The sequence below is a fragment of the Bufo bufo genome, chromosome 4, assembly GCF_905171765.1.
Source record: "Bufo bufo chromosome 4, aBufBuf1.1, whole genome shotgun sequence".
NCBI classification, from domain to species: Eukaryota; Metazoa; Chordata; class Amphibia; order Anura; family Bufonidae; genus Bufo; species Bufo bufo.
This window is the reverse complement of record NC_053392.1, coordinates 211,723,593-211,741,367: the sequence shown is the minus strand read 5'-3', so window position 1 is coordinate 211,741,367 and position 17,775 is coordinate 211,723,593. Positions and strand designations below refer to the sequence as shown.

General features: G+C 39.7%; 1 protein-coding gene across 1 annotated transcript in view; it reads right to left on the bottom strand.

Moving 5' to 3' along the window:
• Window positions 1-4,821: 4,821 nt before the first annotated feature.
• The window catches only part of KCNMB2 (potassium calcium-activated channel subfamily M regulatory beta subunit 2), a 438,205-nt gene continuing 425,251 nt past the window's right edge, over window positions 4,822-17,775 (bottom strand). The window contains exon 5 of the mRNA XM_040431072.1: window positions 4,822-5,110. Coding sequence (XP_040287006.1) covers window positions 4,826-5,110 — 285 coding nt within the window. The 3' untranslated portion in view covers window positions 4,822-4,825. The remainder of the gene's footprint in view (window positions 5,111-17,775) is intronic.

Genomic DNA, 17,775 nt, shown 5'->3' with positions numbered 1-17,775 from the left:
TGGACAGTGTAAAATGTAAACTTTATGGATTTTTTTGTGTTTGGTGCAAACAATTTGACGCTGTGATCTGGACGTTGTTATTCATTTGGGTCATGGTGTCAGTAAAATGGCCTAATTATGCCCAGAGGGGTGATTAGATGGCAAGCGTTCATCCTCTTACCCTTTTGTGGAAAAAAAGCCTTCCATATGTGAAAATCTGAGAGCATGTTAATGTGGGGGATTGATTAGGCTGAGTTGACATTCACATTAACCTTTCCGTTTTCTGTCGATGGAACAGAAAAAAAACAGAACCATTAAATGGATTAAATAACAGATACAAAGGGAATACCTTTGTTTCTATCTATCCCTCATTGACTTCATTGTTAAAAATACATTATATTGAATAGTGCCTTTCCATCATGTTTCCATTATTTTCTGTAGACAGTACTTTTTCTCACCAAAAATAATGGAAACAAAGAAATCAAATCAAATTGATGCTAATATTATCTGTTCTTTAATCAAACAGAACAACAGAAGTTTATCAAATTTTTATGTGCACACAAGTCCATGTTAGGGTACTTTCACACTTGCGGCAGGACGGATCCGACATGCTGTTCACCATGTCGGATCCGTCCTGCCGCTATTTCGCCGTGCCGGACCGCCGCTCCATCCCCATTGACTATAATGTGGATATTATAGTCAATGGGGATGGAGCGGCGGTCCGGTGGCACGGCGAAATAGCGGCAGGACGGATCCGACATGGTGAACAGCATGTCGGATCCGTCCTGCCGCAAGTGTGAAAGTACCCTTAGGCTAGGTTCACATTGACATTTGTATTTCTGTTGTTCTGCTCCATTATAGGAACAGAACAAGGAAAATAATGGAAGCTGCGTTTCTGTCATATAATAGTACACCATTTGATGGATCTCAATGACTATAATGTGACCTTGTTTCCATAAAAAAAAAACTGGTATTTTATATGGCAAAAAAGTAGTGTGTGTTACATTATTCTGTCCCATATTTTTGACACAATTTGCAGCAAGGCCTCTAGAGCCTCTGATGCATATGTGAAGTAGTGATGAGCGGCAGGGGTCATATTCAAATTCGTTATATTTCTCGAATATTTTGTAGAATATATTCGTGAATTCGTATATTCGTTATATTCTACATTCTTTTTTTTATGTGAAAATTTGCAAGGTAATGGTCGCGTAATATGCGAATATTGCGTGCTCAATACAGGCGTGGGTCAAAAACGAATATATAGCACTGTAGAATATTCTGATATATATTTGTTTTTAGAATATTCGTCATTTTTTTCCATCTGAACACATGATTCCTCCCTGCTTCTTGCTTGTGGGCCAATGACGTCATTGGCCCACAAGCAACTTAAGCAGGGAGGAATCATGACTTCTGATGGAAAAAAATGAAGAATATTCTAAAAACTGAATATATAACACCATATTCAATATAGTGCTATATATTCGTTTTTTAGAATATTTGTCATTTTTTTTCCATCTGTAGTGAACACGTGATTCCTCCTTGCTTCTTGCTTGTGGGCCAATGATGTCATTGGCCCACAAGCAAGAAGCAGGGAGGAATCGTGTTCAGATGGAAAAAAATGACGAATATTCGTCATCACGAATATATAGCACTATATTCTAAAAAAGTGACGATATTCAAGATTAAAATTTGCTATTCGAATATTTGCACTCAACACTAATGTGAAGGAACTTCTCCCCTGGGGTCATGTACAGATACACAGGGAGAGGAGAATCTATAACTCTCCTTCTCTCCCTGCAGCCTGTCAGCATATTTTACTCTGGCCTCCCTCCTCCATGCTAGCCAGCTGAGGGGAGACTGGTTAGATCTAGAAGTTATCAGGCTGTATAGCACCTAGAGGTACAGCCTTCTTTTAAAGTTTGAATCAATCCTTTGAAACAAAACCACGATTGTGGTGCTAGCTGTTATACAGCCTGAGATATAACTCTTAGAATTCAGGCCAGGATTGAGACACTGTGTGTTGTTTTAAAGCTTGGATTCTTAGCTTTAAAGGTTCTATACAGCCTGAGATATAGCCATTAGTAGTTAGTAGCAAGGAGGTATCTCATACCTTCTCAGCTACTGAAAATTTCTGGGACTTCTACGTGCCTGTAAAAATAAAATATGGGAACCAGCCTCTTGCTGGTAATAATGGCTAGGTGGCAACCCTAATGGTCCCTCTTTAATCATTTGTATACACTTATAATATATTGGTATTCATTTTAATCTAAGTGGAAGAAAACATAATCTAAAATGGTATTTTAAATGGTACTTTGTCAATGTATCCATATAAATACTTTAGATGTAATCTCCTTCTTCTGTGGAAGACAAATTTTCATACTTTTTCCAGAGTGTATGACCTGGTATAGCTTCCTACCTGCTTATTCTCCTTACGGAGGTTCAATATTCCATTTAACCAGTGGTTAACAATGAAACTCCAATATTATGCTGCATTCTCCAGCTGTTGGTGGGAACGTTCTGTTGTGACATTTACCATACATTCGGGTACTACCACAAGTCCTACAGTTAGTTGCTTATTAAAGTACTGTCAAAGGGAACCTTTAGTAGAGCAATATGGCTAGTTAAATGTCAGACTCATCTTAAAATTTGCTCCTTTCATGTTTTAATAGCCTTTTATAACATTTTAGGAAAGAGTACTAACAAGTAACATTATATATACATCAAGGCTGGCTACAGATGTATGTGGGTCACACAATAGTGAGCCCTATCTACTCAACCCTAGACTCATCAAGTGCATTTTTATCCAAATTACTATGTGCCCAATTGTCTCTAATATCTAGTTAGGTTTGCTTGTTGCTGATGCCAACCCTGGTCTACATACAGTACTTGCCTCAGGTTAGTGACCTCAATATTGAGGGTATCTAAAGGAATAAAGATTGGAAAGGCATGCTTTACAAGGTGTCTAGAATGTTAGCTGCTATATTGCTGCCATACAGGCAAAAGTACTTTGCGATTTGCTGTTAGCACTGTAGCTCAATCCTAATTAACATGGACTGTGTATCTAAAGATATTATGTAAAAGGCAAAATGCTACTAGGTGATTTTGAGATATGTCCCTATGATTCTTCCAGCAGAGTCATTGGAAGCCCTGAAAATAAGAGAATAAGAAAATTAAATGAAATTGTTTTCCTGCAACAGTAGATTTATACAAAAATGTGTTATACAGTAACAGAATCAGCCTTTAAGACATGAACTTAAGGGGAAATTATCAATTAAACTACAGATAAAGCTGAAGATTGTGTATTTGAATATATTATATGTAATATTGTGCCCTAATTATACTAATGGGCCTCATTTATCAAAGCAATGAAAACTGCACAGTTATTGATTGCTAGAGACAGTGTAGAACTGGTTCTCCAGACTACCAGAGGATCTTTTGGCAGGCCTGGGCTCTGACACAGTAATGGACCCCAAAGGTCCAGCAGTTGACAACCCCATTTGGAGCTGCCTTTAGAGGCCATCACTTGCCATTAGAGTCTTATTCTTATGAGATGAGTTCATTCACAAATAACCTATTAAACCTTACTAATATGCCATCTGTGCCCAGTAATAATAAGAAATATTCCATGCGATTAAAACTGCACATGCACTTTTTAAGAATAGATGGACAACAAGCCTTCATAATTATTTCCTCCTCTGGTAGACCCAAAGAACCCCGGTATAACAATGGCTATGGCCAACTATGTCAGTATTTCTGCTAGATAGCTTTGAATAGTGAGGTCCATTATGTTTTTATATAACAGACAAAGCAAAAGTCCTTGCTAAGTAAAACTACAAAAATAAAATAAATAGAAAACATTGATGCAGAATACATTAGCTGAATTAAAATGGAACTGCAGTATATAAAGTGGATGTCTCAGAGATGTACTCTTCAGACAGTGATACTTATTGCCCTAGGGTATGGCTAAAAAGCTGAATTTTATAAAGTAGATATTATTTCATGTGTGCTCATGTTCTCTAATCCTGTTCATATAACTGAGAGCAACAATAAAGTTCACCAAGAATAGACTTTTTTTAAACAACGCCATCCTCCAAACAAAATGCTACTACTACTAAGGCCGGCAAGTGGCTAAATATAATTTTCCGTATGGATTAGATAAAATAAAATAAGAAGTTTATGCAACACAATTACAGAGTGCTGTGGTTTCTTGAATATATTGGAATCTAGCTTACCACTGAGCACCGCTCTCACTCTAGAGGAGTGCCGTTCAACTCCTTTTCTCAGACTTTTTTAAATCACCTGTTGTGTTGCCTTTTCATTATGCCCCTTGATCCCTTTAAATTCCAACCTTAATTTGATAGCTATGTTTAGTAATATTTCCACGTACCGCTATTAATTCAAATTGATTTTAGTTTTCTTTTATTAATATGATTTTTTTTAAGATGTAGTTGACAAATATGGTACTAATATGGAAGATTTGAAATTCTCTAATATAAAAGTGTCTGTTTCTCAAACACCAATGCCCTATTAGACCTTATGAAACAGAAGAGCAACAACAAAACTGGATTTATTGATGTATATGAAGATGATCTTTATCTCTTGATAATGTCCCCTTAAATATGCCTTGCTTTGACTGGAAATAAAATAGAAAACCTAAATGACTCCAATTTCACTTTCCTCCATGACATTGTTTGCATATAGAACAGATTTTGCATTATTGCTCTACTTAGAAGAATATATTAAGGAACTTATAAACAGACTGGCACATTACAAACTTAAGGTTCTTTGGTGAAGAATGAAAAAAAAAAAACAGTATTTTGTTGAAAAATAAATTCAGAACTTGGTTTTATCTGTTGATCCTTTGGATTCTCTCGCATAGAAGTGAGAGGTATTGAGTGAGCTTCACCATGGCGACAATAGCGATTCCACCTATCATCATACATGTCGGCCAAAATAATGAATGAAATAATACATTGGAACTGTAGAGTTTGATCAAAATGACATTCTTTTGATTTCCTTCTGGGTCATAGAAACACGAAAAACGTTGACGCTTTCGGAAATTTTCCATTATGATATTGACAAGTGACAAAGAGTCTTCAAAGTTTTTTCCACACCTTGGTATGTATGAACACTGAAATGATAAAAAAGATAACATAAATTAAAGGCTGATATCTGAACTGAATCACACTTTTAAACATACCATTGAGATAGTTAAAGCGCCCTTAGAGATGGAGCCCAGCCCATGATGGGGCCCTACACCTTGTGTACGGCAAGTACAGAAACATGTGCAGGACTCCCCTCTACATTGTTAGCAAATAGAAGGGTGAGGAATTTACACAGGGGTCATGGAATGGAGGAAACAAGCACAAGACTCTTCTCTCCTGTGTGGTAACACCAGTCACCATAATGGGGGGCCCAATTTAAACCTTGCTATCTGGCCTGCTTATTTCAATGTACGTCACCATTCTTGGGGAAAAAAAGGCTCTTAACCTCACGTTGGTATCATATTCTGCAGTGTATAATTTCTAAACAAAACATTTCACTCTGAATGTATCTGTTATCTGAAACAATGGGTAAATGATAATTACAGTTTAGAGATAATTTTGCCTCTCATCCAGTCTTTACCAGGGAGAAAGAAATGTTCAAGTTTTTCATCAGAATCATCTATACGTTCCCTGCTGTGCCCCGATCATGCTGTTATAAATAATAAATTAGGCTCAGAAATTAGAGTGAAATGAAGCTCACTTCAAAGACTGTGTGTTGCTAATTCTAGACCTTTAATACAAACCTTTTTAGTATGAAGTGTCAATGAAAAGGTCTACATGCCTGAAAGTTAAGAAGTACTCCATTAGAAATGTTTGTGATTCTAGATCTTAGTTGCATATACAGTATATCTACCGCTCTCTCTATACTACATATACTGTAAAATAATGCCAGGTGGTGCAACTCTGAGACCCTGTCCCCTAGTTTGGATGTATTCTGCTGAATTGATTGGCTATTTAACATTCCTCTGATCAAGTGGGTTGCTATTGTTCTTTAGTGTATCATATTATGAAATTAATTGTTCATGTAATAGTTATTGACCCACTGAGGGTGGCTACTGCCCTGGCTTGGACTTACCCATTAGGGAGTCAGTGAATCTCCTGCTGGGCTCTGAATCAAGACTTTGTCTGGGGATAGCAATAACTGCAATAATTGACCTCCTTGCTCTCCAGTCTTCTTCTGCTCCAGGTGACACCTGGGGCACAGGGTTCTGACACTGTCCAGATTCAGGCTATAGTGTGCGGTGGCACACACAATGTCCTGGCTCTAACTAGCATCAGGAACCAGTGTGCAGAGGTGCTTACAGCAAAGAACCCAAAAATGAGCCATGGTGAGTTACATAGTTACACACTGTAGTTGGCGATTTATGGTCTGGAGTCTAAATTCATTTAGGGCTCTAAGGTCTGATTAATATTGGTTTCTGCCTGGATTATAATGAATTTTAGTGTGTAGCCTAGATCTGAATTAATTTTGTTGTATGTCTGGGGTTAGAATTATTTAGGGGTCTAACAGTTTGCTATGGGGTCCATCATTTTCTAGTTATGCAACTGATTTAATCTGTATCCACATCTCCAGACACTATTATTTTTATAGTATAGTATATAGGGGCATTGTGTTACACTCTAATGAAAAGTGATGGGGCACCTGGGGCACAAGCGGGCACTGGTTATAGCAGCAAGATTACAGGGCTAAAGAGAATTTGTGTTGCCATAGAAGTTGCAGATGTGTTGCAGAACTATGCAGTTGTCAAGAGAAGTCATGGCAGTATGGGCTAGTTGGAGAGCAAAAAGAATGTGGATAACTCCAACCAGAGAAGGCATTATGTATGTGTCACCATATTTAATAGTTATATTTTCAGCTTGTGACTGCATCAGAGTCTAGTCTAGTCTGCAGCATGATGATACTCTGCAGAGTGCTTGGTATCTGGATACTTTATAATCACTGTATGGCAGTGTTATTGATTTATAATGTCCGGTTTAGGGTAATTGTGTTGGTGCTAGAGCTATGACATAGTAAGGGAGTTGTAATCCTGGGTCTTGTTACATCCAAGAACAGCCTCTCTGCACGATTACATCAGTCGCATGACCCAGGGGCGTAGCTATAGGGGGTGCAGAGGTAGCAGTCGCTACCAGGCCCAGGAACCTGAGGGGGCCCAAAGACCCTTGTGCCACATAAGAAGACACCAGTATTATAGAAAGTGCATGCTGTTCAAGTTACACCTCTGGCTGGAGGGAAAGGGGTAAGGTCAAGAATTTGAACAGGGGGGTGCCGTTTCAATGTTTTCCTTAGGCAGCACGAAGGCAATGTGCTTCCCTGCCCCTGACCATAAAGCACTAAAGGAAGGGGGGCCCAAACTGAACTCTTGCACCAGGACCCATGAGCCTTTAGCTACGCCCCTGGCATGACCACCACAGCCACTATATATCTCAATGATTGGTGAAAACTGTTTCTGCCTTTTATCTTGGGTGCTTAGTAGCTTCTAAAAGCTAGGCATCTAACATTCAGCTGCCGAGCTGCATGAGCAGCTTGTACAGAGTTGTGACATAAATAAACAGCAGTGAAAATGTAAGGATCTGCAGTAAATGTATGGTGGTTAGTCATTAAGTGCTTAGAGAGGACCTTTCACCCATTATGACAATGTGAACTAAGTATACATACATGGAGAGCGGCGCCCGGGGATCTCACTGCACTTAGTATTATCCCCAGGGCGCCGCTTCGTTCTCCCGTTATGCCCTCCGGTATCTTCGTTCACAAAGTTATGGTAGACGGAGTCTGCCCTTGTTCTGCTGTAGCGCTGGCCAATCGCATTGCAGAGCTCACAGCCTGGGAGAAAAGAACCTCCCAGGCTGTGAGCTCTGTGCTGCGATTGGCCAGCGCTAGAGCAGAACAAGGGCAGACTCCGCCTACCATAACTTAGTGACTGAAATCTCCGCCTACAATAACTTAGTGAGTGGAGATACCGGAGGGCATAGCAGGAGAACGGAGCGGCGCCCGGGGATAATAGTAAGTGCAGTGAGATCCCCGCGCGCCGCTTTCCATGTATGTATACTTAGTTGACATTGTCATAATGGGTGAAAGGTCCTCTTTAATATGCATTAACCGATTAAAACCCAATTTATACCAAGCCCTCATATAGCTATATTAATGAAAAAATAACAGTCGGACGGCGTGGTGACGTCATATGTCACTGCATGAGATTTTGCGCGAGAGCTTCAAGCATGATGGCCGCAACGTCCTCTACACTCTCAAATGGATGAGGTAAGTATGATTTAATTTTTTTACTGCCATTTCAGGGAAAGTCGATTCATTACTACGAAGCACTAGGAAATTCCACTTTGCGTCAAATAGAATTTTTCCTGAACTTCAGATCGAAGTCCACTTCATGAACTTCAATTCGCTCAACACTAATTCTAACTATATAACTGGTTTGGTATTAAGGGGGTTAAAGTGACCCTCTCTCAAATTTGGTTTTGTTTTGCAAACTGTTGTGTTTTCCCTAAATGCGCGTGTGCATGAGGTCTAATAAAGAGCAGGTAACGCTTTCATGTAAGGTTGGGTCCCATTAATAAGGCATCCCAATGAGACATGGCCACTGGTTTTACATATTTCTGTGTTATTGGTAATAGTCACATTTTTATTCCTTTACTCTGCAACATCAGAAAATATGGTTGTGATGACTTTCAAAGGCAGTTAGCAAAGATGGCAATTGCTGAAGGACAATAGGCAACTAGCAAAAATAATAAGAAAAACAGATTGTTCGTGCAATGGAGAATTTTTTTTCAAAACATGTTAATTGCTTGCCTGGCACTTCACCATTCCTTTTTTGTTTGCAGCATCCTATTTCAAACATTTAGAAAATCCGGTCATTGTTCTTTCCAAACTCTGCCAACACACTCGGTAAGCTGCTGCCAGCCTCATTTATAATTCCCTCAGCTCCTTTCTTCTTCGCTTGCATGCATATCTTTGAACTGGCTGGCTACAGCTTTCTTACATATTTCCCTGTTTGCAGTCATTCAACTCACAAATCATTTATCTCAAAGACAACACATTTAAAAATAGCAGTGTCCATTATGTAGGAGGAATACAGTAGTTACCTAACATTTTCTTTTCCATTTTCCTTACAGCAGTTTGCTTGTGTTCTTTGTACTGTAAGAGTCACTTGCAATCGAACAATCCTGGTAAGATTGGTAAGAGGCATTGAAAACCTTCTTCCCTTATTGCTTAAATGAACTGATATGAAATTTCTAGAACTTGCTAATATTGCATGGTATAATAAAGAAATATTCCACTGCATATTTCATCTTATTGGCACCTAATGACTGTTATGTTATAGGGTAATGACTGACCAGTGGTTGGGCAGGTGGATCTTCCATCTAACTTTCCTATGTCTTTAGCCAATGTCTTAAAGATGTTTTCTAGTATGTTCATACTGACAACCTATTCACAGGATAGACTATGAATATCTGATATGCAGGGGTCTGACCACCTGCACCCCCTCTGATCCGCTATTCCTGAGTGGCTCCAGCACTGGAACTACACATCTCCACCCACTCTGTAATCAATGGAGTTGGTAACTGCAGCACTGCTTCCATTCACTTCAATGGGAACAGCACTGCAGTAACCAGCACCGTCTGTTACAGAGAGGATGGCGTTGTGTAGTTCCAGCACCAGGGCTGCGTTGGAACAGCTGATTGGCGGGCTGCTGGGTGGCAGAACCCTGTGGATCAGATATTGATATAAAATTCGGGGAAACCCCATTAGGGGAGGGCATGGTGACAACCTTCCTAAGCCTGATAAGTACCGTATGTTTATTCCCCAGTACAGCTTTGTACACCCCAATAGATAGCATATTTTGCTCGAGGAAGTTTTCTTGCCTAGCCTTCCTGCATCTGCTAGAGGCACTGTTTGATAGAGTCTCTCCTATCTAGCTCATAGAGGGGTGGGGTACACCTAACAGAGATTATGGATGCAATTTGTCTTCATAAGACAACCATTTTATTGCAGTTTACAAAATTGAATCTATCAGTCCATCAGAATAATAATGAAATCATATATGCGCCACTGATAATACTATCCCATAGGTTTTATTTACAATTTGAATATCAATATTGGATTGTTCTATAACCACATATATTTCACTTTAACCCCTTCGCGACCACCAATGTATATGTAAGGCAGAAGTCACATCTTTAAACATGGCTTGCACGTGCAGCGCGCTCCATAGCCACTGGCTTTCTGCTGTTTCAAACAGCAGTGACCCGCGGCAGATGTATGACATCAGCCATAAGGCTGATTGCATACATTAACCCAGTGTTTCCCAACCAGTGTGCCTCCAGCTGTTGCAAAACTACAACTCCCAGCATGCCCGCACAGCCAAAGGCTGTCCGAGCATGCTGGGAGTTGTAGTTTTGCAACAGCTGGAGGCACACTGGTTGGGAAACACTGCATTAACCCATCAGATGCAGTGATCAAATGTGACCATGGCATCTGAGTGGTCCAGTAACATCACTCCCCATCTGAGATTGAGAAACCTGTTATGCTATAGTAAAAGCCTGAAGCTTCAAGCAGGCTTCGTTATCTATTAGTAAAATATACAAATACAGGCCACCAGGTGGCCGCACTTTACTGTTATATTGAAAATGAAGTGTTCAATGATGGCTATATAGCCATCACAGAACACAATGGGCAATCTAATGATTGCCAGTTATAGTCACCCAGTTATAGTCATTTAAGAAAAAAATATATATAAAAGTTCAAATCACCCCCTTTCCCCAAAATCAAAATACTTAAACAATAAAATAATACACATCATGGGTATTGCCATGTGCAAAAACAACCTTACTAATAAACTATAATATATATCCCGTACGGCGAATGGCATAACAAAAAAATTAACAAATAGAAATGGACAATTCACAATTTTTTGTCACTTCAACTCTCCCAAAATATGTTATAAAAAGTGATCAAAAACTCACACACACTTCAAAATGGAATCACTGAAAAGTACAGATCGCCCCACAAAAAATGTGCCCTTACACAGAGTAAGTATAACTGCAAAAAAGTTATAGGGGTCAGAATATGGTAATGAAAAAAAAATCTTTTTTTTTCAAGTTTATCATTATTTTTTTTTTCATTATTAAAACGCAAGATAAACTATACTAAGTGTGGTATTGTAATTGCACTGACTTGGAAAATGAAGGTAGCAGGTCAATTTTACTGCATAGTGAAAGCTGTAAAAACAAACAAACATACAACTGTGGCGCAATTGCATTTTTTTCCCCAATTCCACCCCATTTGGAATTGATTTCCGGCTACCCACTACATTGTATGCAACCATACATGTACCATTAGAAAGTACAACTTGTCCCGCAAAAGTAAGCCCTAATAAGGCTATGTGAACAGAAGAATAAAAAAAGTCATGAGGCTAGGAGTGAAAAACGAAAACGCAAAAACTGGAAAATCGCCTGGTCCTCTAAGCATTAAATTACAATATTTAGCCCTTGAAATGTCTCATTACAGATATATATTTTCAGAATTGTCACATATATATTTTAAACATATTCATCATATGAACTGGCCATATTCATCAGAATAAGGGAGTTACTTCTAGTAGTAGGTTGGGGGTGGATATGCGGTACCTATGGTTTGAATATGAATCGGGGTGAGTGTTGGGCACCATTTCCTTGCAATGAAAAAAATCTTTCTTGACAACATCTATTTCAATATTTAGAAGTTTGACATTTCAAATAAGCTTTTAACAACATTACTTGGCTACAGGAAAGATAAATCTAGAGACTGCTGTATACTATATTATAATAAATGTGGTACAATGTGAGCAGAGAATATAAACTATTGCTTGGAAATGGGAAAGCCTGAATCCATCATCTATGATAAGTAAAATGTATGAGTAAGAAGCATGGCAAATATTTTTTGTTGCTTAGGATTTTTGGTCCGAATTTTGTCTAGCACATGGACGTCTTGAGATATGAAATATGGTTATATTGTATTTAGGTGGTAAATATAAATATAGTGGGATAAAAAAATACAGTAAAATAGCAAATGAGCATGCTTGCAATGAAAAAATTAAAATAACAAAATGTAAAGTTATACTAATGACGACAGTGATAATAATAGTAATAATTCCAGTAGCGGTACAATCTCAGATTTCCAGCAGTGTCTTATCCTTCACTTTTCTTGTGCAGATAAGACCAGGAACAGGAACATACTTGCCAGGTTTTGGGTGTCAGGAGCCTGGAGACACCATTTTTCTGATGTCCTGAATTGTGATATCTTAAATTTTACTACATGTACCCTCACAGCTTCACAGACTGAAAACATCTTGACAAAGAAGCCACCACTTACAATCAAAGATTTGGGTTACCTCCCTTATACTCAAGATAAACCTGATTCTTACTGTTTAGACATGGGATACTACTGTTGTTCTTAGATGCAATCCAGAATCCAGAGGGAAAAAAAATCTGCAGTCTGGTTTGAACTTGTCTGGAAGGAGCACCTATATAAGCAAACTAGAAATGCAAGTTTGTAAAGAGTGTATTAGACATCCCAATGCTGCAGACGATTGTCGGGAGGGATGCTTCCCTCACGGCAATCGTTAGATAGCTAGTGGAGGACACTGTTGCTATTACATAGAGCGATTTCCTCCATGGCTTGGGTGGGAGTGATGAAGGGCAGTGGTGTTGTAATATTTTAAGCATGCTTAAAGATCACTATTTGCTCATTCATCAGGCATTTGGAGGCAGTATTAGACTGCCAGATGATCAATCATCTGCCAGAAAATCTGGCAGTCTAATAACCCTTAAATGGGTTATCCAATCAATATAATGACCCCAAGAATGCCCAGGCCCCTCCTCTAGAGCATACTTACCTTCTCCCTGCCACTCATGTCCCTCCAGCTGCCGCTGCATCTCCCCGTTGGGTAGATCAGAATATCTGGTGATGGGGGGGAGCAGCCAAATAGCAGGCTGTGATGGTGACCAGCCTTCCTAGCATCATGGGTGACACTAGTGAGCACAAGTTATGCTCTAGAGGAGGGGCCTGGGCATTCTAGGGGTCAATATAGGGATTGGATAACCCCGTTAAGGGTTTTGAGTGTGTGTTTGTATTAAGTGTGTGACTTAAGATTAAATGACTTTAGATTCAAGGACTTTAGTAAGAAACTACACTGTGAGTTGTTTACCATTTCATTCCATTGTATCAGTAGTGCATTTTTTCTTTTTTTCTTGTGTAATACCCATTAGCAAGTATGTGCCCCATAACTGACAAGGCAGTTCGAGGGAGCATATTTTTGTTGTTCAACATTGAGATACCCTGGCAACATGGAAAATAGTTTGCTTCTCACTGAGCAGACACTTTATGGGGTAGATGCAAGGGAGGGTGGTAGCATAGAGGATCAGGAAAGGGAGGTAGGTAGCTGGATAACAGTTAGAAAGCAGGGTAGAGGGACGAGTGCCAGGGAGGCTAGCCCTGATCTGACACACCCCAACAAGTTTGTAAGGTTGGCAGATGAGGGGGATGTCAGTTCAGGGACAGCATTACTGCAGTAAGACACTACTGTCAGCCAGGAGAGCAGGGCAGGCCAGACAGGTGCTGGTAGCAGGAGATTATCATTTGGGGTACATAGAGATCATGCTCCTGTGCAAAGAATGTGAAGGGGGTTTTGAGTTTTATGCTTTTAATTTTTCTTTTTCAATATTTTTTCTCCCCTCAGGGCATTTGAACTCGAGATCTATTGATCTCAGCTACTACATACAGCAGCATTGCCAAATTTCTGTATGTAATTCTATTGCTGGCTATGTATTACTTCATGCCATAGGCAAGAATTAATAATACATAGTGATGTGTGGCAGCAGAAGGCACACCAAACAGTAGATTAGGGAGATTAACAAGTGGCTCAATAATTTGTGTAGTAAGGAGGGGTTTGGGTTCCTGGAGAACTGGGGCGACTTCTTTCTCGGGTACAGGCTCTATCATAGGGATGGGCTGCACCTCAATGGGGAAGGTGCAGCTGTGTTGGGGGAGAAGATGGCTAGAAGGTTGGAGGAGTGTTTAAACTAGGTACAGGGGTAAGGGTAATTACATTATATCAGGGGAGGCAGACAGAGACCATGGGCGAGGTAATGGAACTGTGGGAGGAATGGAGGGAGGGACTAGAGCAGTTCATAAGGGAAGATGTATGGTAAAAAAATATACAAAAACTCCTTAATTGTATGTATACTAATGCCAGAAGCCTGACTAATAAAGCTGGTAAACTGGAATCAATAATGTCTGAAGAGGACAATATCATAGTGGGAATAACTGAGACATGGCTGGATGATAGCTATAACTGGGCGGATAACTTTCAGGGTTACAGTCTCATTAGAAAGAATCATAAATAACGGGGAGGGGAAAGGTTTGCCATTATCTAAAGTCCTGTCTAAAGCCCACACTACAGGAATATATAAGTCATAACCGAAGTCAAGTTCGGATCCAAGTTTTAAGAAAGGAGAAGCACAGGCAAGAGTAAACTATGTGTGTATCATGAGGTTCTGCAGCAGTTGGTGTGTGTCTTATGGGGTTCTGGAGCAGCTGAGGTGTGTATTACAATGTACTGCAGAAGTTGTGCATTATTATAATGAGGTAGATGGACACTTTTTTGTTAGTGAAAGAGGGGGGGGGGGGGGGCCATTTGCCACATATGCCTAGGGCACCAAAATAACTTGTCCTGGCACTGATAGTGACCATAAAATAATAACCTTCCAATTGTCATTCAAAAGGGTGTTTCTTCAGGAAGGCACAAAAACAGCAAACTTCAAAAAAGCACAATTTGAACAGCTAAGATAGGCCATTAGCCCTACTAACTGGGACAACATCCTCGGGAATAGAAATGCAGCCACAAAATGGGGTATTTTTAAAGACAGCCTAAACTCTAATAGCGAAAGGTGCATACTGTATGGGAATAAAAGGGTGAGGACCAAGAAAAAAAAACCAATGTGGATAAATAGAAATGTAAAGGGAGCAATTAATGACAAAAAGAAAGCATGTAAATCACTAAAACAGGAAGGTAGTGAGAAAGCATTGAAAAAGATAAAGAAAAAATAGAATACAGTATATAAAAGACAGATAAAAACAGTAAAGCTGGAGACAGAGATTCATTGACAAAGAGAGCAAAACTAACCCTAAAATGTTCTTTAATTATATAAATTATATACCGTATTTTTCCCCCTATAAGACACACCTTCCCATAAGACACACCTAGGTTTTAGAGGAGGAAAATTTGAAAAATAAATATTTTAAACTAAAGATGTGTTAAAATTTATGGGGGTGATCTGCTGCTGACACAATGTTATGGGGGATCTGATGGTGACATAATATTATAGGGGGATCTGCTGCTGACAATATTATCGGGTATCTGCTGTGACACACTTATGGGGTGGCTGACACTTATTGGGGGGTGTTCAGTGACACACTTTAATAACACTTTATTGGTACCTTTTTCACAGGAAAGTCTCTTTTGACTGTACAGTGTAAACAGCACTGTAGATACTGCAGACTACAGCACTGACAACCTGTGGACTGGCCTTCTACTGTACAGGGTCGCACATTAAATGGACCAGTCACATGGGACGACGTAGATGCGGAGCAGGCAAGTATGAAAGGAAAGCCTGCTTCCGTCCATAGTCAACCTGCTTCAGCGCACTGCCCAGATTCTAAGCACATGGGCAGGAGCGCTGCCGGTCGTGCTCTCCCCTACACAAATAGGCGCCCAGCTCTCCCTTGCACACAGACGTGCCGGGATCTTTCTTCCAGGCACCTTACATCTGTCCTTATGTAGTACAGCCTGAGAGGTAGCGGGCACATGCAATACGGCTGCAATTTTATTTCTGCCTGTATTCGTCCTATAAGACGCATTATCATTCCCCCCCACTTTTGGGGGGAAAAGGTGCGTCTTATAGGGTGAAAAATACGGTAAATAGTAAAAGGTTGATGAGAGTGTTGTAGAGAGTAATGAGGAGAAGCAAATCTATTAAATATTTTTTCTCCACTGTATTCACTGAGGAAATTAAACTGTCAGATGAAATGCAGAGTGTCAAAGTAAATTCCCATTAAAAGTGGCCTGTCTGACCCAGGAAGAAGTGCAGTGGCGTTTTAAAAAGATTAAAATAGACAAATCACCAGAATCAGATGGCATACACCTCCATATCCTAAGAAAATTCAGTAATGTAACAGACAAAACCTTATTTATGATATTTAAGGACTCTATACTGACAGGGAGTGTTCCACAGGATTGGCGCTTAGCAAATTTGGTGCCAATTTTTAAAAAGGGTTCAAAAACAGAGTACGGAAACTATAGGCCGGTAAGTCTAACATCTGTCATCGGTAAACAGTTTTTTTATTTTCTAAGAGATGCTATTCTGGAGTATCTCAATGAAAATAAGCGTACAACGCTGTATCAGCATGGCTTCCTGAGGGATCGGTCATGGCAAACTAATTTAATCAGTTTCTATGAGGAGGTAAGTTCTAGACTTCACCGGGGTGAGTCAATGGATGTCGTATTTTGACTTTTCCAAAGCATTTGATACTGTGCCACATAAAAGGTGAGTATATAAAATGAGAATGCTTGGACTAGGAGAAAATGTGTGTATGTGGGTAAGTAACTGGCTCCGTGATAGAAAACAGAGGGTGGTTATTAACGGTACACACTCAGATTGGGTCACTGTTACTAGTGGGGTACCACAGGGGTCAGTATTGGGACCTATTCTATTCAATATATTTATTTACGACCTTGTAGAAGGCTTGCACAGTAAAATATCAATTTTTGCAGATGACACTAAAAATAATTAAGATAAAAGAGGACAGTATACTGCTACAGATGGATCTGGATAGATTGGAGGCTTGGGCAGAGAAGTGGAAGATGATGTTTAACACTGATAAATTTAAGGTTATGCACATGCGAAGAAATAAAGATAGCCACCAGTGCATACTAAATGATAAAACACTGGGTGACACTGACATGGAAAAGGACTTCATCAAAGGGGCAAAAATGCACATGATGAGAACACAGTCCTACCACTTTACAAATCACTAGTCAGACCACACATGAAGTACTGTTTACAGTTCTGGGCTCCTATGCACAAGACAGACATAGCAGAGCTAGAGAAGGTTCAAATAAGGGCAACTAAAGTAATAACTGGAATGGGTAGACTACAGTACCCAGAAAGATTGTCAAAATTAGGGTCATTAAGTTTAGAAAAAAGATGACTGTGAGGAGATCTAATATCTATGTATAAATACATCAGGGGTCAGTACAGAGATCTTTCCCATGATCCATTTATTCCCAGGACTGGGACTATGATGAGGGGACAATCTCAATGTCTAGAAGAAAGAAGGTTTCTACACAAATATAGAAGAGGATTCTTTACAGTAAGAGCAGTTATACTATGGAACTCTCTGCCAGAAGAGGTTGTGATGGTGAACTCAGTAAAAGAGTTCAAGAGGGCCCTGGATGTATTTCTGGATTGTAATAATTAGTGTTGAGCGAAGTTACCAAAAATTTGATTTGGCTGCTTTGCCGAATTTCGCAAAGAAATTAGCTTTGTGACAAATTACTTAGTCATGAAGCGCATTTGTTTGTGTGTAGCGTGCACTATGACGGGGAATGGCGATTGCGCCGCTCCCGTTATTTAATCCCTCAGATGCCGCGTTCATTGCTGATCGCAGCATTTGAGATTAATATTGAGTGCTGTCAGGGGTTAA